General features: G+C 42.8%; 1 protein-coding gene across 1 annotated transcript in view; it reads left to right on the top strand.

Moving 5' to 3' along the window:
• The first annotated feature begins 1,132 nt into the window (after positions 1-1,132).
• Positions 1,133-18,286, top strand: part of LOC122922102 (E3 ubiquitin/ISG15 ligase TRIM25-like) — a 47,228-nt gene continuing 30,074 nt past the window's right edge. Inside the window, exon 1 of the mRNA XM_044272573.1 lies at positions 1,133-2,080. Coding sequence (XP_044128508.1) covers positions 1,156-2,080 — 925 coding nt within the window. The 5' untranslated portion in view covers positions 1,133-1,155. The remainder of the gene's footprint in view (positions 2,081-18,286) is intronic.

The following is an 18,286-nucleotide window of genomic DNA, read 5'->3' as shown; positions in this document are numbered from 1 at the left end:
TGCATGACGGTTCTACTCAACCGAATTCCTGTGCGAGCTTAATGAGGGCACGTGGAATTACATCTCTACCTTTCTGCATATAGGAGCCTTTTAAGTGTTTGTACCTCAATGGGTTCATACTGCCATTCATACCATCCATGATCTAATTGGTGATCATATACCCAGGCTTATGGTAAAGAAGGAGGCGACATAAGTTGTGTTGTTTTTTAATTGTTATTTAACCATTTATTGTAGGTTTCATGGACTCTGAGTCTAAGTTAATTATATTACAATTCTGTCATGTGATATTTGATTCATGATTGCCGAGCTTATGCTCCTACCACTGAGTCATACATACTGTAACACATGTATCTACATGCTACCGGTCCATGCCAAGTAATTGATCAGATTTAACTTTATTGTATTAATGCTTCGTTTGCTGTCATCCTTTACTTTCAATAACAAAATATTGAACACATTATGCATTCTGTGAAATAATTGCGTTATGGTCCATGGTAACAGAATCCATAACGCAATTCACCTTTTACCAGTAAACGAAGCGTGAACGAATTTCAAAATATGAAATTCACTCATCTCTACCTTTATCTCTGTATAGGCTTCACTACTGGTTTTGGATCACAATAAGGCATCATGCACACGCCTGTTCAATGCATTGGGGACAACAATTTGCAGTCCCCAATGCATGGGCACTATCCGTGGGCCATGATCTGTCCGCACCTGCAAAATAATAGAACATGCTCTATTTTTTGCGGTGCCTCCGTTACACACCACACCTTCCGGATTGCGGACCTATTCAAGTGAATTGATCTGCATCCGTGATGCGGTGAGGACACGGCCAGTGCCCACATATTGCAAACCCCCTGTTTGTGGGCTGCAATATGGGCAACGGCCGTCTGCATGAGGCCTAACTGAGGGAAATAACTGATCAAATAACTGAAGTGTGAATCTTTACTACAAGTAACAAGTCGTGACCACAATGTAGACCATAAATCTACAGCACATAGAATATATCGTTATGACAAGTGTCCATTAACAGGTTAATAGTGACTGATCTTGTGCTATTCAGCCACACCCTGAGGACACCAGTATAAACTCGCCGTCTGGATTTTGAACCTCAGAGAACTTCAGTTTCGTTTCTGTCGTCCTCTGTCAGCCATGGCGTCTGCTGATATGAGAGCTGAGCTGGACTGCTCTATCTGTCTGGACACCTATACAGATCCTGTAATGCTGAGATGTGGACACAACTTCTGCCGGGTCTGTATTGATCGTGTACTGGAAACACAGGACGAGTCTGGGGTTTATACCTGTCCTGGATGCAGAGAAGAGTTTCAGGCGCGGCCTGCACTGATGAGGAACTTAGCTCTGCGTAACATTATGGAGAATTTCCTGTTTACTCAACCAAAAGAGATGGAAACCGGGATCTGCTGCACTTACTGTGTGGACTGTCCTGTACCTGCTGTTAAATCCTGTCTACACTGTGAGGCTTCTCTGTGTGAGAAACACCTGAGAGTTCACAGCAAGTCATCAGAACACGTCTTATCTGACACCAGCACTTCCCTAGAGAACAGGAAATGTTCTGTCCATAAGAAGATCCTGGAGTATTACTGCACTGAGGACTCTGCTTGTATCTGTGTGTCCTGCAGTTTGGTTGGAGAACATCAGGGACACCAGGTGGTGGTGCTGGATGAGGCCTCTAAGAAGAAGAAAGGGAAACTCAGAAATATTTTCCAGAAACTGACTACAAAGCGAGAGGAGACTGAGGAAAGAGTCCAGAATCTGGAGGAACGCTGGAGAAAAGCTCAAGAAAAAGCATCTAAAGAAACAGAGAGAGTCACTGCCCTGTTTACAGACATCAGGAGACAACTGGACGACCTGAAGAAGAGGGTCCTGAGTGAGATCTCCAGGCAGGAAATGGAAGAATCACTCTCATTCTCTTCTCTGATCCAGAAGCTGGAAATAAAGAAGGACGAGCTGTCCAGGAAGATGAGACACATTGAGGAGCTGTGTAACATGACTGATCCACTGACTGTCTTACAGGAACCAGATGCAGGTGACTTGTGTGATTCTGAGGAGGAGGGAGGTGAGGAGGACATCAATAGATGTTTCCATGATGTAGATGATCTGGATGTGGCTGTGATCTCAGACAAATTTCATACATTATGTGACATATTAACAGATATAAGGAGAGGGATCTATATGGTGGGTCCTGGAGACATATTACTGGATGTAAACACAGCTGCTAATAACATCCTTATATCAGACGACCTGAAAACTGCAACCTGGACACAAAATAATCAGAATCGTCCAGAAAGAGCAGAGAGATTTCCGAATAATCAGGTGATGAGCAGCAGGAGATTTACCTCAGGGCGACATTACTGGGATGTGGAAATCAATGGATCAGGGGGTTGGAGTGTGGGGATGTGTTATCCCAGTATACACAGGAGGGGGCGTCAGTCATACATTGGAGATAATACCAAGTCCTGGAGTTTGAGGAGGTATAATAATCAGTATTTAGTGAGACATGACGGTAAAGATATCCAGTTACCCGACGAGATCTCCAGTGATAGAGTCAGGATATGTCTGGACTATGAGGCCGGGCAGCTGTACTTTTATGAGCTGTGTGACCCCATCAGACACTTACACACCTTCACTGCCGCCTTCACCGAGCCCCTTCATGCTGCATTGTATGTATGGAGAAATTCTATAAAGATATCAGGGGGAAGCAGAAACTGGGAGAAACCATCATAACCTATGAAATCTGTCCTGAGACTGGTGACAGAAACAGTTATCTGATTGGTGGATCATCTAGCCAATGGGATGAATGAGAGGGTGGCGCTACAGGTGATGGGTCCTATATTACAGCTGATCCTATGACTAGATCACATGGGTGGATGATCCACAGATAGCTGATAATTACTCTCTGGGTGCAGCGATATACTGGAGATGGTATACTCAGGGAAAGAACATGTAATCTGAGGGCAAGTGCATAGTGTTAAAAGATGGATTTTTTATTATTTTTTTGAGGGCGTAGGGGGGGGGTGGAGGGATGTCATTTCCTCTGTGGATGGGGACACAAAGGAAGGTCTTTCCGTGGCACATGAGAAGATGCTTTGGACTCTGAAAGACAGCATCCTCACATCCCACCAGTACATTTTACCATATTTTAGCTTTATAAGACGCATCGGACTATAAGACACACCCCAGGTTTAGACAACAGAAACTTAGAAAATATATTTTCTAGATCCTCTTTGAAGTGAATGTGATTTACTGGTGTTTTAGTGACATAGAGGGGTCAAGGTCAGTAACTTTGAGGTGTAGTGTGGGGTGGTGGTGGGGAATAGTTTTGGTCAGCTCCTGTTAACCATAGGTCTCATGCACATGACTGTGTATTGAGTCCGCATCCGAGCCGCATTTTTTGCGAGTTGGAAGCGGACCCATTCACTTCAATAGGGCCGCAAAAGATGCGACAGCACACCGTGTACTGTCCGCATCTGTATGTCCGATCCTCGGCCCCGCAAAAATATACAATATGTCCTATTTTTGTCCACAAAACAAACAAGGATAGGATACTTCTATAGAGAGCCGGCCATTCCATTTAGCGAAATGCATAAGGGATCATGCATGGGCACCAACCGTGGGGCTGCCGCATGGGGATCACGGACCTATTCACCTAAAAAAAGTAGTGCATGCACTCCGTAGTGATTCAGTGGGGTTCTGTGCCTCCGTTCTGCACCGACCTTCCGGATCGTGGACCTATTCAAGTGAATGGGTCCGGATCCGTGATGCAGGTTGCACACGGCCAGTGCCCGTGTATTGCGGACCTGCTTTTCGTGTGCATGAGCCCTAATGCACACAGCCAGCTTCCATTTTTTTTGTGGATCTGCAATTTGCAATGGCCGTGTGCATGAGCTCTTAAGTACCAGAAGTGGTGCATTTGTCACCTTATTAAATGTACCTATCCAAATAAATGTGTCTCCTGTCATTGGTCTGTTGTGTCCTGCCATTCTTCTTGTTCTTCTAGATTATTTTTAAAGGGGTTCTCTGGCCCCTAAAATTGTCCACGTTAATAACCTATGAAGGGAAGGTTATTATACCAATACTTACCCTCCATAGCGCAGACGTTCCTACGATCCTCTTCACGCTCACGTGACCGCTCCAAAAGCGATTTTCAGGCTTCTGGTTCAGTGCCCTCTTCTAGGCAGGAGATGGCATGTCATCACTGATGTCACCGCCTTCTGCCGGCCTTTCTTGGTCCGTCACTTGCACACTACTGCGCATGCGCTGGGACCGCCGGCCGTCTTCTGAGTGTACAGACTTCTATGTGAGACCTGCACTGATTCATGTACAGTGCAATGTAAGTGTTGTGCATGAGTGACAGCAGAGTTAACAGCCTTAGAGGCTGTGGAGGTCACTGGGAGAACTCTGGATGGCACATGGGGGCACTGTGGATTTCATTAGGGGCACTGTGTATGTCATTAGGGACACTTTGGATGGCACATGGGGGCAATGTGGATGTCACTATTATGGGGTACTCTATATGTCACTGTTATGGGAGAACTGTGGATGACACTGTCATAAGGGCATTGTGGTTGTCACTGTTATGGGGGCACTGTATGAGTTCTAGGGATCATGCAAATGTGATCGGCCCGGAATCCATGTCACGTTCCATGTGTCAGCCACATTTTCCAGGCTGATCGCTGTTCCCCTGACCCGCACTGACTGTATGATAGTAATATATGATACAACCAGTCTATATCTGACTGCGGGGCAGTTGTGGTGTACTCACCTCCTCATGTGTACTTACCCCACCATCAGATTAGAGACTGTCTGTATCATACATTACTGTCACATTGTCAGTTTGGTCAGGAGAGTGCAGTCGGCCTGGGAGATGTTGGCGACACACGGACCGTGTTTCCTGGGCTGATGATGGTCGTATCACACATGTATTACACATGATGGCCTAGGATAAACCCATCAGCAGTCAGGATAAAAAAAGATAGGATTGAGGCCTCTTTCACACTACAGTATGTCCATTTCAGTGTTTTGCGGTACGTTTTTTACTGATCCGTTCCGTTTTTTTGCTCTCGTTGTGGTTCCTTTTCCGTTCCGTTGTTCCGTTTCGTTTTTCTGTATGGCATATACAGTATACAGTAATTACATAGAAAAAATTGGGCTGGGCATAACATTTTCAATAGATGGTTCCGCAAAAAACGGATACGGAAGACATACGGATGCATTTCCGTATGTGTTCCGTTTTTTTTGCGGACCCATTGACTTGAATGGAGCCACGGACCGTGATTTCCGGGCAATAATAGGACACGTTCTATCTTTCAACGGAACGGAAAAACGGAAATACGGAAACGGAATGCATACGGAACACATTCCGTTTTTTTTTTGCGGAACCATTGAAATTAATGGTTCCGTATACGGAACGCAAAAAACGGACCGCAAAATGGAAAAAAAAAACGGTAGTGTGAAAGAGGCCTAAGCCTCATGCACACCACCATACCTGTTTTGCGGTCTGCAAGTTTTAGATCTGCATTATGGGGATCAGAATAGGACATGCTGTACTGATATACGGATGTGGAAAGCAGTTATTTTCCTGTGATGTGAACCTCGCCTTAGATTAAAGTCTATGAAAAATGTAAAACACAGGATACTCAAGTGTTTTTCTTCTCTTGCGATTTTGTTTATCACGTGGCCTTTTTGGTCTTTCTGGTTTCTTTTCATAAACTCAGTGGGGGATAAATATCAAGACTGGTACATCTATCCGCCAGTCTGGATCTCCCTGCGCTGGCGTGAGAGGTGCCTAATTTATTAAGAGGCAGATACCTCCTAACAAATCAGGTGCATTTCTGCCTTGCCGTGCGCCAGAAACTGAAGTCTACACGCTGGCGTAGACTTCAGCTATAACTTCCGCCACTTTCTGGCGAAAGTTATAGTAAATACTACCGGCAGCACAAAACCCCGTCCCTTCTGCTAAGCCATGCCTCTTTTTCTTGAAACTTTGGAAAAATGTCGGGAAGCCTAAAGAGTTGCAAATGATGGTGCACATATGGTGTGAGCCATAATATGTGACTTTTTTATACCACAATAGTGGCACAATTAGCTTAAAGGGAACCTGTCACCGGGATTTTGTGTATAGAGCTGAGGACATGGGCTGCTAGATGGTCACTAGCACATCCGCAATACCCAGTTCCCATAGCTCTGTGTGCTTTTATTGTGTAATAAAATCTATTTGATACATATGCAAATTAACCTGAGATGAGTCCTGTCCCTGACTCATCTCACATACAGGACTCATCTCAGGTTAATTTGCATATGTATCAAATAGTTTTTTTTACCATTTTTTTACACAATAAAAGCACACAGAGCTATGGGGACTGGGTATTGCGGATGCGCTAGCGGCCATGTCCTTAACTCTATACACAAAATCCCGGTGACAGGTTCCCTTTAATAATTGTCCCTCAATGTGTTTCAGCTTTTTCCATTTTGATATCACTTTCTCTATATGGGAAAAAACCATGGCAGTGATAAGACACCGAGGGGGAAATTTATCAAAACTGGTGTAAAAGAAAACAGGCTTAGCTGCCCATAGCAACCAATAAGATTCCACCTTTCATTTTATAGAGCTGCTTTGGAAAATGAAAAGGTGGAATCTGATTGGTTGCTATGGGCAACTAAGCCAGTTCTACTTTACACCAGTTTTACCCCACTGTGTGCAAAAAAAAACAGAAAAAAGTTGCACAAACCATGAGTGGCATGTATGCATTTATTCTGGCATTTTTTACTGACCATAGCCAGAATCATGTGTGGGGATCCTTAGGCTACCTGCACATGTTTCAAACTACACACACTTTGTCCACACAAATTGTCATGTGGAAAAAGTCATGCGTAAGGGCTCATGCACACAAAAGTGTGCCTCACATGCCGTGCATTGGGGACTACAAGATATATTATGTGCAGTTTAGTTGTATCAATAGACTGAAAAAAATGTGTGTGTGTGTGTATGTATATATATATATATATATATATATATATATATATTGTAGAAAGGCACAAGGGACCATCATAGATGGAAGATATGTGTCACCGAGGTTCCTGGCCTCGGTGAAGTAGGAGCCAGTAGTGTAAATGTCCGCAGCAGTTGCTGATGGACACTTTGATAGTTAGCATAGCTGTGAAAAGCTAATCCGGGCCGGCTCTTACTGGGAGCAGCCAAAGTGCAGGGAGGGTTGGCTGTTCCCCATGGTCCAGGCCGGGTTTTGACAGGCTTCCAAAAAGTCAGCCTGCAGGGTCAGTGGTGTGATTACCTGGCTGATGGTGAAGCTTTGTGTAGCTGTGTGTTTTGGAGCCGAGTGAAAACCAGTGGGTCTCTGCCGAGAGACAAAGGACAAAGCAAGGTTCCCATCCACTCCGTGGGGAGTACGGTACTGTGCCCTAAAACTTTCTATGTGATTTTTTCAGATTCAAGATTGAACTGTTTTTCTTTAAGTGTCAGCTGAAGTAAGCTGATCACTGCCGCCTGTTGAATTGTGGTGTGCCAACAATAAAAGACATTTATGTGCCCTGAAACATTTTAAACAGATATGCAATAATCTACAACCACTATAATTACAAGACCCGACATTGAAATTATTACATATCTGGGACTTGCCCAGAAACTTGATCGGGCGTCCCAATTTGTCTCTGGTCAATTTCTCTGAAACACCAGAGGAACTCGCTCCTTGCGTGAAAGCATGTTCGTCTGCCGTGGTGGAAGCAGTATGCACAAGCCGTTGTTCTTAGACCTGCAAAGTGTCTGCAAAAAAATGACAGTATCGATCCTACCCCAGTTGGATCTTGTACCATACTGGGAAAAGGCCCCAGACACTTTTGCAGAAAAAGACCTATGGTAGTCATAAAGGCTGATCCACCATATTTGTTGCCCAGATCTACCAGCTTGTGCATATATAGATCAAACTCCTCTCGTCTATTGGGATAGACAGCACAGATGACATCCCGGTAAATACCAAATGCTAGGACAAACTCGGGGATAGTCAGTTTCCTGTTTAGGCGGGTGTCCCTAGATCTGACAACAACGGACACATCATCATCGGCATAAGTCTTATTTTCAACGATATCCTGGGAGGCAATCAGCAGAGAAGCCAGGTTGACATCTTTACCTTCCTGGATATCTCTTTTAAGGTGCTCAGGGATCATATGAGCAGGGTTAACTTTCTGGTCCTCATAGGTGATGGCTGGAGCAACTAATAGCAAGTCGGCCGGTGCTGGTGAAGCCGCAGCGGGTGGCCCGGCTAGGGTAAGTGCCATGGTGACCGACTCGAGCCTCTCCAGCCTGGAGTTGACCTTGCTCATGGACGCCATGAGTGATGACAACATGGAATGTATGTCACCCGGGTTGGAGTGGTTGGGCCTTTCCCCAGCATCCATATTGTTAGTTGAAGTACGTAGTAGTTTGAAAAGCTCTGCTTTCCTTGCTGTAGCGGGGTAGGGGATTTGCCGTCTCCTCAATTCAGTAGTTATACGAGGGATCGTCCAGGATCTGATTGATGCTGGACTGGTTACCTCTCCTCCTCGTGTAGGAAAAAATTGCTCTAGCCGGGGTGCCAGGTAGGGAGAAATCCTCTACCCCTTCTTGAGACATACAAAACTAAAACAATTTAATTAGTGTATGAAGACCACAGAGTTTGTACTGGCAGGCTAGCTAAGCCAAATGGCGAAACAATTAAACTTGTTTGGTGACAGGTGAGGCCCTGCTAGTTGCCAAGTGGCTTGAGAGGCTCTATCTATGCTTTGACGCGAGGGGATCCGAGGCCACCCATCGTAGTGGCAGGATTGTAGGCCTCTCGGTGACTGTAACACAGAAAACAGGGGAAGGGAGTGACAGGTGAGGCCCTCTCTATGCGACATGCGAGGCAACTAGCTCACGTGTGGCCCGATGGATGTTTGCCTCCGAAATGTTGAGGCAGGGTGTTGGCCTCGCGGGACCACTAGCTGATGGCAATGCCAAGAGAGGGTAAATACCTAACTGGGGAGCCTGTGACCCTGTTGCCAGTACTCTGAACTGGAGGGGGTAAAATGTATGAAAGAATACTATGTGAACAGGCGTACGTACCTGGTAGTATGCGTATATTTCTGCGAATTCGTAAGGGGAAATAAAAACCTGGAAAAAAGGTAATACAGTGAGTGTGGTCTGTGTGGGAACAGTGTGGTCTGTGTAGCCCGTACCAGAGGGTCTTTAAGGACTTGATTATGGAGATAACTGGTAACTGGCACGAAAGTGTAGTGAACATCATGACAACAAATTTATTTTTATTTTTTATATAAAAGCCAAGATTCTGGCTAGAAACAGGAGTTGTATGATGGGGTAAATAATAAGGGGGAAGGGTAACACGATAATTCTAAATGAAGATGTGAAGCGTGTATGATAGTATGTGATGCCAGGACGTATGATTGGTTGGATCAGTGCATGTGATTCAACCCGAGAGTTCCCTGTTTGGGAAAGGAAAACGTATCCTCATGTATATGTCATGGGTCGCAGTTTGAACCCAGAAATAAGGCCTGTAATCGTAGGCTGAAAAACACGTGACTGAAATGTATAATTATGAAAACCCCTGAAAGCGTGGGAGTCAAATAATCATAACAGTACGTATAACAGGGAAAAAATACCGTAAAGTGAGGACCCGTGCTGTACCGGACGCCGTGGGAGCCAATCCTGGCGTGACGGTAGGTCTTAACTGAACTGGGACGCGATCTACGACGATCACCAGGGTAAAGAGAAGCTGGACGGACGGAAGGCCTGTAACAGGATTCCTGGACACAGCTTGCTGTGGAAAAACTCGTGGATACTGAAAAACCAAGAAGGCGTCTGGGAGAACCCGGAAGTGGATCCTCATTCAACGCTGACCTCGAATGGTATGGAGCCAGGTAAGGGGTGTCCCTTAAATAGGCTAGGAGTAAATAACTAGCCCCTCACACAATCACAGGCCAGCTGGCCTTAATATAAATATATATATATATATATATATATATATATATATATATATTAGTACAGACCAAAAGTTTGGACACACCTTCTCATTCAAAGAGTGTTCTTTATTTTCATGACTATGAAAATTGTAGATTCACACTGAAGGCATTAACACTATAAATTAACACATGTGGAATTATATACATAACAAAAAAGTGTGAAACAACTGAAAATATGTCATCTTCTAGGTTCTTCAAAGTAGCCACCCTTTGCTTTGATTACTGCTTTGCACACTCTTGGCATTCTCTTGATGAGCTTCAAGAGGTAGTCACCTGAAATGGTCTTCCAACAGTCTTGAAGGAGTTCCCAGAGATGCTTAGCACTTGTTGGCCCTTTTGCCTTCACTCTGCGGTCCAGCTCACCCCAAACCATCTTGATTGGGTTCAGGTCCGGTGACTGTGGAGGCCAGGTCATCTGGCGCAGCACCCCATAACTCTCCTTCATGGTCAAATAGCCCTTACACAGCCTGGAGGTGTGTTTGGGGTCATGGTCCTGTTGAAAAATAAAGGATGGTCCAACTAAACGCAAACTGGATGAAATAGCATGCCGCTGCAAGATGCTGTGGTAGCCATGCTGGTTCAGTATGCCTTCAATTTTTAATAAATCCCCAACAGTGTCACCAGCAAAGCACCCCCACACCATCACACCTCCTCCTCCATGCTTCACGGTGGGTCTTCGCACAAAGATACGGTGGTTGGAACCAAAGATTTCAAATTTGGACTCATCAGACCAAAGCACAGATTTCCACTGGTCTAATGTCCATTCCTTATGTTCTTTAGCCCAAACAAGTCTCTTCTGCTTGTTGCTTGTCCTTAGCAGTGGTTTCCTAGCAGATATTCTACCATGAAGGCCTGATTCACACAGTCTCCTCTTAACAGTTGTTCTAGAGATGTGTCTGCTGCTAGAACTCTGTGTGGCATTGACCTGGTCTCTAATCTTAGAAACATAGAAACATAGAAACATAGAATGTGTCGGCAGATAAGAACCATTTGGCCCATCTAGTCTGCCCAATATATCTGAATCCTATGAATAGCCCCGGCCCTATCTTATATGAAGGATGGCCTTATGCCTATCCCATGCATGCTTAAACTCCTTCACTGTATTTGCAGCTACCACTTCTGCAGGAAGGCTATTCCATGCATCCACTAGCCTCTCAGTAAAGTAATACTTCCTTATATTACTTTTAAACCTTTGCCCCTCTAATTTAAAACTGTGTCCTCTTGTGGTAGTTTTTCTTCTTTTAAATATGCTCTCCTCCTTTACCGAGTTGATTCCCTTTATGTATTTAAAAGTTTCTATCATATCCCCTCGGTCTCTTCTTTCTTCCAAGCTATACATATTAAGGTCTTTTAACCTTTCCTGGTAAGTTTTATCCTGCAATCCATGTACTAGTTTAGTAGCTCTTCTCTGAACTCTCTCTAGAGTATCTATATCCTTCTGGAGATATGGCCTCCAGTACTGCGCACAATACTCCAAGTGAGGTCTCACTAGTGATCTGTACAGCGGCATAAGCACTTCACTCTTTCTACTGCTTATACCTCTCCCTATACATCCAAGCATTCTGCTTGCATTTCGTGCTGCTTTATTACATTGTCTTCCCACCTTTAAGTCTTCTGAAATAATTACTCCTAAATCCCTTTCCTCAGATACTGAGGTCAGGACTGTGTCGAATATTCTATATTCTGCCCTTGGGTTTTTACGCCCCAGGTGCATTATTTTGCACTTATCCACATTAAATTTCAGTTGCCAGAGTTCTGACCATTCTTCTAGTTTTCCTAAGTCCTTTTCCATTTGGCGTTTCCCTCCAGGAACATCAACCCTGTTACATATCTTTGTGTCATCAGCAAAAAGACAAACCTTACCATCGAGGCCTTTTGCAATATCACTTATGAAGATATTAAACAAAATTGGTCCCAGTACAGATCCCTGTGGAATCCCACTGGTAACATGACCTTGTTTTGAATGTTCTCCATTGACTACAACCCTCTGTTGTCTGTCACTCAGCCACTGCCTAATCCACTCAACAATATGGGAGTCCATGCTCAATGACTGCAGTTTATTGATAAGTCTTCTATGTGGGACAGTGTCAAAAGCCTTACTAAAATCTAGATATGCGATGTCTACTGCACCTCCACCGTCTATTATTTTAGTCACCCAGTCAAAAAAATCTATAAGATTTGTTTGACATGATCTCCCTGAAGTAAACCCATGCTGTTTTTCATCTTGCAATCCATGGGATTTTAGATGTTCCACAATCCTATCCTTTAATAGGGTTTCCATTAATTTGCCTACTATTGATGTCAGACTCACTGGTCTATAGTTGCTCGATTCCTCCCTACTACCTTTCTTGTGAATGGGCACGACATTTGCCAATTTCCAATCTTCCGGGACGACTCCTGTTACTAATGATTGGTTAAATAAATCTGTTAACGGTTTTGCCAGCTCACCACTAAGCTCTTTTAATAATTTTGGGTGTATCTCATCAGGCCCCTGTGACTTATTTGTCTTCACTTTAGACAGCAAACTTAGAACATCTTCCTCTGTAAAGACACATGCATCAAACGATTTAATAGTCATCCTTTCTAGTGGAGGTCCTTCTCCTTTTTCTTTTGTAAAAACTGAACAGAAGTATTCATTAAGGCAGTCGGCTAGCCCTTTATTCTCTTCTTAGCTGCTGTTAACCTGCGATTTCTGAGGCTGGTGACTCAGATGAACTTATCCTCCGCAGCAGAGGTGACTCTTGGTCTTCCTTTCCTGGGGCGGTCCACATGTGAGCCAGTTTCTTTGTAGCGCTTGATGGTTTTTGTGACTGCACTTGGGGACACTTTCAAAGTTTTCCCAATTTTTCGGACTGACTGACCTTCATTTCTTAAAGTAATGATGGCCACTCTTTTTTCTTTACTTAGCTGCTTTTTTTCTTGCCATAATACAAATTCTAACAGTCTATTCAGTAGGACTATCAGCTGTGTATCCACCTGACTTCTCCACAACGCAACTGATGGTCCCAACCCCATTTATAAGGAAAGAAATCCCACTCATTAAACCCCATTTATAAGGAAAGAAATCCCACTCATTAAACCTGACAGGGCACATCTGTGAAGTGAAAACCTTTTCAGGTGACTACCTCTTGAAGCTCATCAAGAGAATGCCAAGAGTGTGCAAAGCAGTAATCAAAGCAAAAGGTGGCTACTTTGAAGAACCTAGAATATGACATATTTTCTGTTTCACACTTATTTGTTATGTATATAATTCCACATGTGTTAATTCATAGTTTTGATGCCTTCAGTGTGAATCTACAATTTTCATAGTCATGAAAATGAAGAAAACTCTTTGAATGAGAAGGTGTGTCCAAACTTTTGGTCTGTACTGTAATATATATATATATATATATATATATATATATATATATATGTGTGTGTGTGTAAAAACGGACAGCACTCTAACAGATAAAAAATAGAAAAATACTTTATTTACCCACAAAGGTCATGCGACGTTTCGGCTCTACACAGGAGCCTTCCTCAAGCAGGAAGGCTCCTGTGTAGAGCCGAAACGTCGCATGACCTTTGTGGGTAAATAAAGTATTTTTAAATTTTTTATCCGTTGGAGTGCTGCCCGTTTTTACATATTTTTGTATTTATTTGGATTAGCTTATATCCATATTGGGCTGGTGCACCCTTCATCCATTTTTCATTCAAGACTGTGCTGCCAATCTTTTTTCTATATATATATATATTTATTAGAGAAAGAAAAGGAAACCACTGGCAGCACAACCCTAATAAGGTATAAGGGAAAAAAACGGGTGCAATATCCAAGTATGGTAACAGGTGCTTACCCACTTATGGAAAATAAAAAAATCGGACTGCACTCCAAGCGTATCTTCTCAAAATATGTTTTTAATCACCCATGTGGTGGCAAAAGCGACGTTTCGCCTCAAGCATGAGCCTTTTTCAAGCATTGGTGAACAGTGGATAACAGGTATATAAAGGTGTATCAATACATACAATTAATCAAACAACATAATTGGTACTTTAAAAATGATCCATGTATACCATATACAAATATGTGCAAAAACCGCATGATGATCATGATTAGTAAAGTGACTTGTGCATTGCATAAAATAAATTCCATAATATGGCAAATTTCATATGGAAACACCATAGGATACAAAATTGGTTACATCTGCAACACATCAATATATCATTGGTGCATCAACTGTAATAATGCACATGTGCAAATAGGGAAGACTAATGAATTACTACCTGGGGGAATGATGTCGCCCACATGTACCATTGCGCCGATCGGCGCGTCCTCAGGAATCCAGCTCGCATGTCCCGGTTGTGTAGCATCATCACCGGGGGACATGCCGATGCACAACGGTACCGCCCACTGATGACATCAACGGCGCACCCATTAGTGCATCACCATCTCCTCCCATCGATGACTGCACACAGCGGTGCATGCGCAGTAGCAACATCATGCTATAAGCCACCATGTTAGAAGAGGGAATCTAGTAAGGGAGGTAATCATTGTCCCTGTAGCCGGCTGCCTTCTTCGTTCCACAAAATCAGTTACTGTGGTTGATTACCACTATAACGCAGGTCGGATGAGTCAACATCTTATACAAAACGTTAAACCCAAAACCAATCATCACCCCAGTGCTAACGGCACGTCAGTGCCATCAGCATTGTAGGATCTTGCCCTGCTTCCATGTGTAACTGTGAGGGTACTCCTCATTGTAACAGAACGATGTTATAAAGCAGATCATGAGCAGCTGCATAAGAGAGAATATAGAGTTCTCCCCCTTGTATTATATCTAAACAGGACACACGCATGGAATCCAAAGACAAGAAAGTAACATAACAGAATACATTTTTTCGTGGGCTCATCATCCACCATTCGGGTTCATCAGTTTTCTGAAGTGCCTTCTGTGCAAGTGCGTCTGAAAAGACAATACACAAAGTGTCAGTGACATGTATAAATCAAGTTACTTATTACACTTATATTAAAATCAATATAATACTCATAATTTTTTAACCAATGAATCTCATCTGCAGGAAGGACTATAGAGCGCATATCGATGAAACACAGGGGCAAACTAGTATCCTCACATAACTCCACCATATCTGTAATCAATGTTTAAACCTCTAGGGTGCAGACTGAATCCAATGCATTTCTCTTCTTTTAAGTAGAGATACGCCAATATTTTTATGTGCCGGTTTGAGGAAGATGTCGTCTATGGGTCCCACCATGCTCAATATGTTTTGGGGTGGTGGACATACATAGACGACATCTTCCTCATCTGGACGGGAACTGAACAACAGTTGTTAGATTCCACCGGTATCTTAATGGTGTGGATAGCGAGCTACAGTTCACTGTGACTTACTCAGACACCTCAGTTCAGTTCCTTGATACCAACGTTGTGGTCTCTAATGGAATGTTATCCACACTACTATATGCGAAACCTACTGACAGGAACATGATGTTGAGGTATGAGAGCTGTCATCCACGCAGTATGGTGAAACATTTACCATACTCGCAATTTTTAAGAGCAAGACGAATTGTAGCAGACAGTGACATTCTTGAGAACACAGTTGACAGTATGGTCACTAAATTTAGACAACGGGGTTACCCGGATAAACTGCTCGCTGAACAAAGACAAAAAGCGCTAGCTGTAGACAGGGACTCCCTATTGCAGGGCAATGATAATAGGAGGACACAGAAAAGAATTGCGTTTTGTGTCCACCTATTCAGAATACAGCTGCGCAATCAATAAGATCCTGAAAAGACATTGGTCAATATTGGGTAGTTGCCTGAAAACAGTACCAGAATTTAGAACATCTCCCCTTTGCGCCTATCGTAGATGTAAAAATATCAGAGATCAACTAGTGAGAGCGGATGTGGGACCAAAATCCATTGCCAGACAGACAACGTTGGCACCATCGGGCACTGGTTGTTTCCCGTGTCTGCATTGTGTTAACTGCAGTCTGATCCGTAGGTCCAGGACATTTACACATCCTGGTACGGGACAAATATATCCCATCAAATTTCATCTGACATGTGACTCCTCAATTGTAGTCTGTTATATCCTGTCCATGCCAATTGCTGTATGTAGGCGAAACATCCACGGACCTGAAGACTAGGCTAAATAATCACCGCCATACTATCAGAAAGGGACGCAAAGATTTGCCAGTACCGAGACATTTTGGGTTATTAAAGCATAAGGAAAAAGACCTTAGGTGTTGGATCATAGATCAAGTTCCAATGCCACAGAGAGGTGGAGATCGGGTATCTCTACTTAAAAGAAGAGAAATGCATTGGATTCAGTCTGCACCCTAGAGGTTTAAACATTGATTACAGATATGGTGGAGTTATGTGAGGATACTAGTTTGCCCCTGTGTTTCATCGATATGCGCTCTATAGTCCTTCCTGCAGATGACAGATTCATTGGTTAAAAAATGATGAGTATTATATTGATTTTAATATAAGTGTAATAAGTAACTTGATTTATACATGTCCCTGACACTTTGTGTATTGTTTTTTCAGATACACTTGCACAGAAGGCACTTCAGAAAACTGATGAACCCGAATGGTGGATGATGAGCCCACGAAAAAATGTATTCTGTTATGTTACTTTCTTGTCTTTGGATTCCATGCGTGTGTCCTGTTTAGATATAATACAAGGGGGAGAACTCTATATTCTCTCTTATGCAGCTGCTCATGATCTGCTTTATAACATCGTTCTGTTACAATGAGGAGTACCCTCACAGTTACACATGGAAGCAGGGCAAGATCCTACAATGCTGATGGCACTGACGTGCCGTTAGCACTGGGGTGATGATCGGTTTTGGGTTTAACGTTTTGTATAAGATGTTGACTCATCCGACCTGCGTTATAGTGGTAATAAACCACAGTAACTGATTTTGTGGAACGAAGAAGGCAGCCAGCTACAGGGACAATGATTACCTCCCTTACTAGATTCTCTCTTCTAACATGGCGGCTTATAGCATGATGTTGCTACTGCGCATGCGCCGCTGTGTGCAGTCATTGATGGGAGGAGATGGTGATGCACTAATGGGTGCGCCGCTGATGTCATCAGTGGGCGGCACCGTTGTGCATCGGCATGTCCCCCGCTGATGACGCTACGCAACCGGGACATGCGCGCTGGATTCCTGAGGACGCGCCGATCGGCGCAACGGTACATGTGGACGACATCATTCCCCCAGGTAGTAATTCATTAGTCTTCCCTATTTGCATATGTGCATTATTACAGTTGATGCACCAATGATATATTGATGTGTTGCAGATGTAACCAATTTTGTATCCTATGGTGTTTCCATATGGAATTTGCCATATTATGGAATTTATTTTATGCAATGCACAAGTCACTTTACTACTCATGATCATCATGCGGTTTTTGCACATATTTGTATATGGTATACATGGATCATTTTTAAAGTACCAATTATGTTTGATTAATTGTATGTATTGATACACCTTTATATACCTGTTATCCACTGTTCACCAATGCTTGAAAGAGGCTCATGCTTGAGCCGAAATGTCGCTTTTGCCACCACATGGGTGATTAAAAACATATTTTGAGAAGATACGCTTGGAGTGCAGTCCGATTTTTTTTTTTTTTACTTTCTTTTTAGATAGAGAGAGATATATATATATATATATATATATATATATATATATATATCTCTATCTATCTATGTATTATTGATTTGTTTTATTTCTGATATATATTATAATTTGTACAGCGTTCTGAGGTGGATATGAATTTCCTTGTACATGTATCTTTTATGTTCTATATTTTAACTGGCGCCTATCCTATATCTTAATAGATATCTGTTTGGTGTGTATATATATATATATATTTATATATTTATGTGTGTGTATTATATACAGTGGATATAAAAAGTCTACACACCCCTGTTAAAATGTCAGGTTTCTCTGCTGTAAATTTTTTTTTACAAAGATAAATCATTTCAGAACTTTTTCCACCTTTTAATGTGACCTATAAACTGTACCACTCAATTAAAAAACAAACTGAAATCTTTTAGGTGGAGGGAAGAAAACAAAAACAACTCAAATAATGTGGTTGCATAAGTGTGCACACCCTCTTATAACTGGGGATGTAGCTGTGTTCAGAATTAAGCAATCACATTTAAACTCATGTTAAATAGGAGTCAGCATACACCTGCCATCATTTAAAGTGCCTCTGATTAACCCCCCAAAAAGTTCAGCTGC

This window comes from Bufo gargarizans, chromosome 11 (genome assembly GCF_014858855.1).
Source record: "Bufo gargarizans isolate SCDJY-AF-19 chromosome 11, ASM1485885v1, whole genome shotgun sequence".
In the NCBI taxonomy this organism is placed as follows: domain Eukaryota; kingdom Metazoa; phylum Chordata; class Amphibia; order Anura; family Bufonidae; genus Bufo; species Bufo gargarizans.
This window is presented reverse-complemented; position numbering and strand designations above follow the sequence as displayed.